The sequence below is a fragment of the Populus alba genome, chromosome 11 (genome assembly GCF_005239225.2).
Source record: "Populus alba chromosome 11, ASM523922v2, whole genome shotgun sequence".
Taxonomy (NCBI): Eukaryota; Viridiplantae; Streptophyta; class Magnoliopsida; order Malpighiales; family Salicaceae; genus Populus; species Populus alba.
Window position 1 is genome coordinate 21641126 of NC_133294.1, and position 11889 is coordinate 21653014.

The 11889-nt window shown below is 31.7% G+C and overlaps 1 protein-coding gene across 1 annotated transcript; it reads right to left on the minus strand.

Moving 5' to 3' along the window:
* Positions 1–4162: 4162 nt before the first annotated feature.
* Positions 4163–6786, minus strand: LOC118040751 (B3 domain-containing transcription factor NGA1). Its single transcript, XM_035047772.2, has 2 exons — positions 4523–6786; positions 4163–4397 (listed from the first exon to the last, which is right to left on the minus strand). The coding sequence occupies exon 1, from the start codon at positions 6222–6224 to the stop codon at positions 4893–4895; it is 1332 nt and encodes a 443-aa protein (XP_034903663.1). The 5' UTR covers positions 6225–6786; the 3' UTR covers positions 4163–4397; positions 4523–4892.
* Positions 6787–11889: the final 5103 nt, after the last annotated feature.

Here is an 11889-nt window from a genome sequence, read left to right on the forward strand (position 1 = left end):
TTATTTTTCTTTGGATTGTTCTTTCTATATTAACTCTTACTTTCAATTGTTTAGCCATTTACTAAATAACTAACAACAATAAATCCATCAATGATTATTAAAAAAAAAAAAAAAAAACTTAAGCAAGAGCTTCTCAAGGCTATGAACTTATCACTCGGACTGAAGAAGTAGATAGGGAGGAAAATTAACAAAGTGCTGTCCATTAGGGATACAATATATTTCATGATTTATTACTTGAACCAGCAATCACATATATGATCTATGGGATTAGAATTGAACAATGTGCCTCTTTTTTTTTTAGTGATTGTTTGAGATTATAATAGCGGTTACAGTTTAAAGTATTTTTTACTTAAAAATACATCAAGATAGTATTTTTTTTATTTTTAAAAAATTATTTTTAATTATCAGCACATTAAAATGATATATAAATACAAAAAAAAATTAATATTTTTTAAAATACGGGTTAAATTGTATTCCCAAACATACTTGTAATCCGGTACCAGAAAGAAAGAGAGAGAGAAAGAGAGATTCTACTGCCCATTACACGTATAAAGTTAGAATGCTCAGGCCTTCCATTAATGGCATTTCAATATCAACAACAGTGATCAATTTGGCATGCAACTGATCGACCCAGTACCCCAAAATTCAAAGGCATTTTTCAAACTGGAAATTTGGAAGCAAATTCGTAGATTTTATGTTAGCAGAAACCACTTGCATGTATGATCACAATGTAGCGTACAAAAAGTATCGTATATAGATTTGTTTGCCTTCGAGACTTCATACATCTAGGAGCATGAGCATAATATAACTATTTCTGTTTGCAATTTTTAGCTTAATTATGGACAATTAAGCACCCCACAGAAGTGGTCAACTCAAACAAAAAGACTTGATATGTACAGTTCAAGTCCTCTATGATAATATATATTTCAAGCATCATGCGGACCTAAGTCTCACTACATCACTAGCTAGAGTACGCAAATATCAATATTTATGGCTCCAAAGAGGACTACACATCTTATATGCACTTCATTAGAAACCCATCAAGATTTTTCAACAACAAAGAGAGTGATACGAAACTTCATCTGCCGCAAACCTCTCCTTTAATTGCTCCAATACTGCAACCTAACTTGCGATTTTAAAAGGGGTCATGACAATGGTGCATCGCCTTAACCGAGCTACCTCTTATAATGATCATTACTTGAATGATAGCAATAGCTGAAGATATGGGCACTAGAGAAGGAAATATATATATATATATATAGCCCATGAATTCATGCTTAATCTCATTGATCAGGAATATTCATGGTAATCACTTCTCCTCCATGTCTAATACATGGGGGTGGACTTCTATCAAGGACAGTAAAGTATAGAATACTTGAATGTTAAATTCAAGTTGTAATGGGATAAAAACTTTCTTACCCTAAAATTCGTGAGTGAGATTAACAAATTTGTATGAAAACTGGCGAACACACGCTCTCTCCACTGCAGATGAACGACAAGCTAATACATAGAACAAACGGTGGCTAAATTACTGCATTGTTTCCTCTCACAAAATGATTATATAAACTTTACATTTCTAGGAGTTGATTGAATCCAAACTTGAAGTATGTCGTCTTAAATAGAGAGATCAGAGAGAAAAAAAGTCCAGAGGGAAAGGTGATAGTGTGACGATATTATTTCAGAAAGAAATTAAATAGTTGTCAGTTCCTGCTTCTACATGAATTATCCTTACTAATTTTTCAAAATACTTTGAGTCATTAATGCACCATCCATATCCAGCATCATATATTTAAGTAGCATGACCAATGGTTTATTATGACAGAACTTAATTATGTCTTCATTTGCAATTCTTGTTCTCCAATTAATTCGCACTCTGTCTAGTTATTAATAAGTAAACTACACTTGTCTTTTTCATCGCCAATAAGGGCATGATGCAGGAGCCTTTTCTTATTTATTTATTTATTTTCTTCTGTATTTAGGAATTTGTTTCTCTTTGTTATTCTAGTTTAGGAAATTATTTAATTTAATAATTTTACTTTTTCTTGCTAAATTATTTAGGCCTAAAACTAGTATAAAGAGAATTGTCTAACTTGTATTTTTCCAGAGACTTGAATGAATAAAATTAAATGTTTTAAATGTTTTTCTATAGTTATGGTATTTTTAGTTTTTCTTAGGAGGGTTTGACTTGTAATAAACTCGGTTATCTTATATTTTTGTCTATGTTCGTTGATATCAAAACTCAATAATTCATCGTAATTAGTGTTGTATGTTGTTAAATGTTAAGGATAAAAAAATATTGCAGAATATGATGTGCTCATATAAAAGGGGATAAAAAAGTTTGTCCCCATGAAAAAAATGTTTAGAAACTAGTAATACAAGATATATAAAGACAGTTAATAGAATTAACTCAACAGTTAGCGGCAATAAGAACCTTGAGGGATCATGATGAGAGTGATCATGGATTCATAGACCACTTCGAGAACCCGTTCTAGAGACAAGAACAGAGAAGACAATCTCTTGATCGAAATGAGTTTTATAGAAACTTAGAGTTTTGGATAAAACTCTTTAAGTTTATAGGAACTTTTTAGGTAAAGAAGTTTATTAATTGGTTGCAAGAGGTAAAACATATGTTTGAGTGCAAGAAGATCCTAAAAAAGATGAAGATGAAGTTTCATCAACACTAAAATAAGGGTTTATGCTTTTCATGAAGGGAACAACCGAAGCAAACTTACAAGAGACAAGACAAGCTCAAGAGTTGTGAATGAAAAGGATGAAGAAGAAGATGAAGGCACACTTCATTTTTTTAGGTATACTTGAAACATGGAATCTTCAAGGAGAAAATCTTTTTTATGATTGTTAGAAAAGCCATTATTGTGCACTCATCATGGTGTTTTAAATACAAATGGTAACTTGCAAGTTTCCGCAACAACTAGAGGCTTATTTCCATAAGACCCAAACATTATAAAAGCAAGCAGCAAGTTGAAAACTCTTAAAGACTCAAATGAACAAGATACTTAGGTAGAAGAGAGATGTGGTTTATGCCGATCATATTTATGATTAGATAGATGTAAATTTATATTCTCTATCAATTATAATACTTATTTTAATGATAGTTATGTTGTTAAATAATATCATAAACAATGACATTAATATTAGTGATGATGTCATTAATGATGTTTTCAATGACAATAATAACAATTTGTACTCGATGAGTTATTTTTTAATTCAGGGAAACTGATACAATAACTTTTATTTATTTCTTTCTTATTTAGTTTATAGATTTTGATTTTTTATTTAGTTTAAGATTTTTTATTTCTTATTTAGTTTAGAAATTTATTTTTTATTTAGTTTTAGAATTTTATTTTTTTATTCAGTTTAGTCCTAAAACTAATATAAATAGGATTTGATAGCTAGCATTTTTGTAGGGACTATGATAAATTAAATTAAATATCTTAAAAGTATTCTTATATAGTGTTCTTAGTCTTTATGAATTTTAACTTATAACAAACCAGTCATCCTTCATTTTCATCTATACCAAAGACATAACTAAAAAGAGCTATTAGCAAAGGTATCTCTAATGGGATTCCAATTATGATGATGTATCTGGAAATGAAATTAGTTTGGTCTTTTGAATCATGAAGATTATCAAGTTGTGATAAGAATGGGAATAATGCATGAGACGAAAGCTAGTGATAATTAATTAGAGTTTTAAGAATGACTTTAGCAAAATATATAATCTGAGCTGAATTGTAATCAATATTGAGCATGTTGTTCAAGTGCAAGAAATATTTATTGAGCTTAATGTAGTAATGTCTCTCTCTTAGCCTTTTTAATTATATTCTAATCAACTAATTACATGATTACTACTAATCTCAAACAAGAAAACCAGTGTTTAAGCTATCTGTTTTAGACTGAGCATGAGGGAAATAATGAGGATTGATTGGCTTTTAAAGGACTTTCTCCAAGGAAAAAAAAAAAATGGTTTTAAAAGAAGAGACTAAACGTGGAAGCAAGAATTAAAGATGAAATCATTAAAGAGGGCAAGAAATGGAGGAAAACACTACCTTATAAAGTTCTGCAACTTCGTCTGCAAAACCTGCGGCCTTGTCCAGTGAACCAGCGACAAGAACAACAACCTACCGAGGTAAAAACGAGAGAGAGGGAGAAAAAAACAAGCTGCTACAAATTATATCAGGTTGCTAATAATCTTACAGTACTCAGTCTACACACAAGAGTCAGGAAAGTTTGTATACTACTAAATACTTCAGCTATCAGTGAAGAAAGAGAGACTCCAGAGAGGATATTTAGTGCCCAAAGAGAATATAAGATGTTGGAATCTAATAAAATAAGTGGGAAACCATGGCGTTGATACATAATGAGGAAAACGAAACCAGGCCCTACAAAAAAGAAAAGAAATCATGGAATCTTGGGCAACAAGGATGGATCTATGTCTCTGATATAAGCCTATATCTATTGACATGTACTACATATATTTACACAAAGTGAAAAAGAAAGATAGTACTTGAAACATTGGTGGCAGATGCTAGAAATAGATTGCTCTCTCAAAGTTTCTTTTGCTTTCTGGCAGCTGGCTAATAAATCCTTTGAAAAACCCTTGTTGCTTTGAACAATTCCCTTGTGCACTTTGTGGGAAGCAATATTAATTCATTGATAAGATCCTTTTCATTCCTGTTTTATTCATCGTCATCAAGGAATGACTGGTGAAGAATCAACATTTGTGATTTATGGGGTCTTGTTGAGCATGAAAAGAAATGAAGAAATCTAATGTAAAGGAAGTGAACAAATTAGCTAGCTGTCTTGGTGTGGACCTTGTTGTTGTGTTTATTGATGGCAAAGTTTAGAATTTTGGACCTCATGAGGAGTCAATAATCTCAGATATCTAAATCCAAGGACATGGAGGAGGAGGATGACGATGACTTCCCTTTGTGGAGAAATTGGGTATTGGAGGGTGGCAGTGCTGGTAGTGGGGTGCCTCTATAGAGTCTCATTTGGTGGAGGGGATGCTGCAGAGACTGTGAAGCAAGTTGAGGAGGAGGCTGCAATGCAATAGTAGCATTATGAGGTAATGTTGCTGCTGCTGCTGTTGTTGTTGAGGACAATTTGCGATCATAGTTTTCAGATTGATCAGTAATGGGGCAATCCATGTTTACACCAAACAACCTCAGTTTCTTTGCCGCTGCTTTCCCTTGGACTACCGGCACCGAGTCATACACCACTGGCTCGACAACCGCACCTCCTCCTAGCTGCCATTGCACCATCCCCATTCCAACTTGTTGTGGGGTTGGTTCAACTGCTGCTCCTGCTGATGATCTCATGTAAAAAACTGACCCAGAAGATGAACAAGGGTTTACCACATTGTTATAATTACCATATCCATGGCCATAATAACTGCCACCAGCATTGTAATAGGCATTTCTATTAGGATTAGACAAGTGGAGGTGGTCCCTCGGCAAAATTGGTGCTGTTGGCGGGCGCATGAGTAAAGGGCTCCAAGGGATTGATGAGAAAGGGTGGTTGTGGTGGTAGAGTTGGTGGTGAGAGGCGTGGTCCGGTGCATCCGGCCGGCGCCTCCAGTCAATGTACAAACGATCTTTACCCAATTCACCTACCCCTCTTTGAAACGACACAATATCACCAGCATCAAGCTTCTTCTCCTTCACAAAACGGCTCCAACCTTTAGTCATAACATAACTCTGGCTACTATTCCAGTACGAATACCTAAATGTCCAAGCTTTACCATTCCTATCCTCAAAATTCAATAAAAGCCCCTTCTCATTCGATGATGAATCTAAAGGAAAGTACTTCTCTGCGTGCTGTTTTGGGATCACAAGGCGATTTAGCTTTCCTACATCACTTGGAGTTACGACCTTATCAAACATGTGCTCCTTTTTTATCACCACACAGCTAGATTCTCCTCGGCCCCCTTCTTCATCATCATTGACATCCATAAGGTCAAGTTTTGCGGCGGTGGAAGCTCCACTCTCATCAAATCTTGATGTATCTTGATCTTCTTGGTCATACTTGTTGCCTAGCCAAGAACCCATTTGGTGGTTCTCAAAGATTTGGCCTAAAGGGACCACAAGTTGGTTTTTTTGATGAGAAGAAGAAGATGAAGGAGATGAAGAAGATGAGTACGAAGAAAAAGGGAGTCCTTTTCCTCTACTTATTTGATCTTCTTCACTAAAACCTGACCCAAACTCCATGTTTTTCCTAATAAAAGAAAAAACTCTGTCTTTTCCTTCGGAAAGATCTAATATTAGCCAGCTAAGAAGAAGTAAAAATCAAAGGAGGGTAGCAAAAACTAGCAATAGCTTTCTTCTATGAAGAAAACGAGAAGAGAGAGGGGGGAGGGTGTTTGAAGGCAAATTGGTTATCAAAACAAACTAGTACTAGTAAAGTCTATCACTTTTTTAGGGTTAAAGATTATTCTCCTTCCATAATCTCAAAGACCAAGAAAATAAAAACAGATAGGCAATAACTCCCATTTCAATGACAGTCGGTGCTATATTCTTTGACCAAGTTCAAGAGAAACCAAAACTAGACAACAAACACCTTCACATACGTTTCAAAGAGTGCAAGTTCCTCTAGTTGTTGACCTTAGAATGTGAAAACCAAAAATCAAGTATTAGAGTTGCAAGGGTGGGAATATGTGTGTGATTTTCTTACAGGGGCATTTCCCTGGAAGCTTCTCAAGTTAGGCAATTTTGCCTTTCTTCCTCCTGAATAAATTCTAAATCTTTGCTACTATCTTTCTTGAGAGAGAGAGAGGGAGAGAGAGAGCGTGAAAGAGAAAGAAGTGGAGGGCTGTGTTTATATGTAGGGACCTCATGTATTATTTGGTTGGGCTCATGTGAACTTGTCAATGTCATCGTCCTGGGTGGTATACATTAAAAATTTCTGCATTTCCCCCCCCCCATAAGATCCTAAAAAAGCCAGCTGTTTCGGAGAGAATGAGCTTCTAATCGTAATTGTTTTTACCCCCAACTAGCAATAAAAGCTTCAGTATGCTATTTACTTTATTGTTTCTTTACACAACTTTTTTTATTATTATTAAACTAATTTTATAATCTTAACGTTCATCTCACAGCTGCTGGTTCGATACTTGAAAAAAGTATGTTTACTTTGTTAATTAAACATTTTATAGCTTTGTTAATCTCGTGATTTCTTGATGATTTTTTTTAAAAAAATTTCAACATGATTAAAGATTAAAGAGATAAAAGATCTAAAAATAATAAAATCTAAAACCAATGCAAAAAAATAATAGAAATGTATTAAGATACTTGACTTCTCATCTTTATTTGAAATTCAAGAGTGTTATTGGACAAAAGTTTTCTTGGGATTTTTTGGTTAAAAATAAAATTCATCTCTTGGTGGGGTATCTCTTGATGTGTCCTAAAGACTTTTCAACGAGCTTCTTTTCCAATGACATACAATGGCTAAGAGTAAATTTCAGAGAAAAACATGGAATCTTCTTACTTTTAGTGTTACTTGGAGTATTTGGCCAACTAGAAATAATCTGATTTTAAAGAAAATTCAACTAGATTAGGAAGCATATTTTATTCTAACATCCCATTGATTGTTTGTCTGGGAAATAACTTCATCAGAAGTTAATTCAGACAGTGTCCCGGAGGTGTACAAACACCAATAATCAAAGGATTAAAGTAATACAAATTGATAATATTTAAATTTTTAGTAGATGGCCATTTAACAGCAATTTGGGTTTTTTTTATAATGTTTTTTTTCCAACTTTTACATTTAGCAATCTTTAGGTTTTGTAACAAATAATTTCTCCTTCTTCTACTTTGGCCATCCTCTAAATGGTTATTTTAATATAATCCTCTATTATCATTTAAAAAAAAGCGTTTTTTGATTCACACAGGCAACTTTTACTCCCCATATATGGAAAGGAAGGGAACTGGAGAGGAAAGGGAATACAAGGAGAAGGTATATCTAAGTAACTAGGGTTGTTAGGGTTTTGACTTTGCTTTTCGTTCCATTTAATTCGTACGGATCACCCTGCTGCTTTAGCCAACAGGATAGAAAGGGATATGAGGGGGGGGGCTCTCAGAGGTAGCAAAAGTTGCAACAGTTTCCATTGCAGGGCGGCATGCAGTGATCCACATAGGCCCACCACCTATATCTCCCCGAATCTATGCCATGCCATGTTTAATGTCTGAAAAGATGAAGCTTCTGCTATGGCTCGATCTGTCTACTGGGATGAACCCTAGCTAGCAATGGTGAACAGGATGAGTAATTTCTTTGTTGGGTTCGGTCAAATTTTGAAGAATGCAAGAGACGAAGTGATGGGTTTTCAGAATCATTGATTATATGTCTATACGGTACTTTGAATTTCATTGAAACTTAGGCAGCTAATTTGGTGTCCAAGTGTGAAGTCAGAACACATCAATCACTTCATGTTCTTATAAGCCAACAACATGAGTGATTGATGAAATATGACATTGGGGTGTTCTGCTCACTTGGACCAATGTGGCAAAACAATAATTAATTGCCATTCTTTTCTTGACACAATTGTACAATATTTTTTTTTGTTTTTATTTTTTAAGGAAACTTGATATTATGGACAACTCTATATATGTAATTTTATTCACATTTTTTTTTATATATAATTTATCTCTTTCCTTTATTGCTTTCCTTTATATTTCTTATTCACATTTTATTACTTTATTTGTTTTTGCCTTGTTGTTTATTTCTTTAAGTGTGTGTGTCTATATTAAGCATTAAACAGTTAACACCTTCTATCTTTAAGAGATTTGTCAGGAATTTTTTTTAAAAAAAATTAAATAGATTCACAAATAATTTGATCATTTACATAATAAATATATAATTTATTATATAATATGAATGAAATACAATTTCAAATTATATGAAATAATGCCAAAGCAACTCTTCACTTAAGCAATTAAAATCCTTTTTTTTTTTGTTCAATTATAATCCGTGTTAAATGGCTATCAAACTAAACTCACCAGCCATTATCACTATATTATATAAAGAGATAAGGAATAAATAAACTCACAGATAGACTCAAGGCACACTCCATGAACTCGCTTAATTAAACAAAGGTCGCTTCCCATTTCTTTAATTTTGAATAATGATATTGTGAATTGCATTTGGACAAAGCTAGACATTGACAAACTAATTAGAAAATTAATCTTGTAATGCTAACATGTCTGTGTCTTATTAGGCCACTCACTCTCCCACTTGAATTAATATAATTATGAACTATATGCTAATCCATGTGATTAATAAATTAATTAATCAACCATCCATTTCTAGTGAATGCTTGGTATACAATTTTTAAACTACTAATTAAAGCTAATATTCTAATGACAATAAGATCAACTAGTTTGGCTGCTTTCGTCATCAGGGTGACGTTTAAGTTTATTGGTCTAATCAACCATTTAATCACTTGTTATGATTAATTAATTATTAATTACAGTTTTTTTAAAGTATTTTTTGTGATTAAATATATTAAAATAATATTTTTTTAAATTTTTAAAAATTATTTTTAAAATCAGTATATTAAAACAATCCAAAACATATAAAAAAATTAATTTTTACAAAAAAAATATTTTTTTTGGGAATACGCGGTTTGCACCGCGTTCCCAAATGTTTTTAAGATGACTTGCTATGACTAACTAATTATTAATTACAAGTTAATTATGTAATTACGGATTCTTTGGACTTGATATATTTGTTTTTTTTTATAGTAATGACTTGATTTAATATAAAAGACCAATTGCCTTACACCCCATTTCAAATTAACCCCAACTTGTTATCTTATCTCTTGCTCGTATCTCAAAAACACAGAAAACTTTGAGCTAATCCAGCCCCTGAAATTCTTGGTCTTACTATTATTGTTCCCTTTACCATTACGATACAGACATTTAATTTCTAGATTAAATATTGCAACTTCCTAATGCATCCCCCTACTTTGTGTTCATTGAGTACACGTAGGCTATAATTTAGTTAGGTAATTGAGTTGGTAAAATGACTATAAATCATAATCGAGTGCCCCCTTTTAGGCCATATGAAGTTATAATTTCTTACAACATATTTTTCAAACCATCTAAATTGAATCCAATTTAAAAATTTTAATGAAATATTATCTTTCGAATTCTTTTACGTGTTATAAATTGAATTTTAAATGAAATTCAATTTTTTTAAATACTATAAAATTAAGTAAATAAGAGGTCAACTCTTATGATTTACCATTTCAAAAAAAAAAAAAAATATTAGAACTAAGTTTTCTAAAATATCGTTGTAGTCATTTTTTAAAAGATTTTTAAAGAAATAAGATGAAGGTAATAAATAATAATATAAAAAATAAAATTATTTAAATTTATTTATTAATTAAATTTAAATTAAATACTATAATTAAATCTAATTATAATTATAATAGATATTTGGTTTTAAATAAACTGCTACCGCAAAATATTAGTATTATTTCTATTGAGTTTTATCAAGACGCGTGAAGAATCTAGACTTTGGCTTTTGGAAAGACAAAAATGTGTAATTTTGGGATGGCCATTTCATTAATTAGGACTTCTTTGAAATGTTTCTAAGAATAAAGAGGATTTTGATTATTTTTTAAAGACTTTGGTGGGCCAGATTCAATTATTATTTGATTAGATGGTGTAGTTTTATCTTTACTATTTTTTTTTTTGTTTTTTTTATTATGGTTTTCGGTATTATTAAATAAGTGGGAGATTGTTTTGAGCCACAAGAAATTAAAAATTGGGCCAAAGGATGTGATAGAACAATATGGAGAAATTTGGAATTTTCTTTTATAATAATCGAGTTTTTGGAATTAATCCTTCTTTGTTACATAAGATGTAATTCTATATGAAACTTTTGTCTAATAGCTTAAATGATTAAATTTGATGGTTATTTGATAATCTTAGAAAAGTATAGAATTCATATTAATATAATTTTATGTTTTAAGCCTTTTTTATTAATTTTTTTCACAATCTACTCTTAGATTCAAATCCAATATAATTACAAACCATCTTAATTACCACTTCCTCCTAACGCATTAAGAATAATTTTGATTCCATATTTAAGGATGAATAATGCTGAAAATGCAAAGGTTTTCTACTAAATATATGTGGGAATCCATGGTAAATGTATATAAATTCTGTAATGGTAATTATAACTGCTTATATCGTGAAGATAAACCCTTTGTTTTTTTTAGAAGGGTTAGAAATTTTATGAGAGGGATATTATGAATTCTTTTATTGAAGATTTTGGATTAATTATAATTTTTAAGAGACTAGTATGAAAACATACCTAAAATTTTGATACTAAATTGATTTTCAGAAACTATTACGTGTGTTAGAGAATAATATAAATTATATTTTGGAACCTCAATTAACAACTTAAGCTTGTGGGTTGAGATGATTATTTGACATAGTATCAGAGTTTTGATTATCAAGTAAATCACGAGTTTGAATCTCACTATCATTTTATTTTTTTTAAAAAAAATTAAGTACAAGGTAATGTAGGGCTTGTCCAAGTATCGAGCTCCAAAGAGCTTTTTACTTGAGAGAGTGTATTAGAGAATAATATAAATCATATCCTGAAACATTACCCAACAACTCAAATTTTTGGATTGAGATAGTTTATAATAATTATTATTTAGTAAAATATATCTCTAGCATTATGGATATGGTCTTAAATCACCATTATATATATATATATATATATATATATATATATATGTGGGAAATGCTTCTTGATAATTACACATATCGTTTTCAACCTCATTGATTGCCTGGCTGGGTTCTTATCCCATATTATGATAATGAAGAATATGAGGAGGATCTAGCTCGTCCTTGATTACTAGAGGGA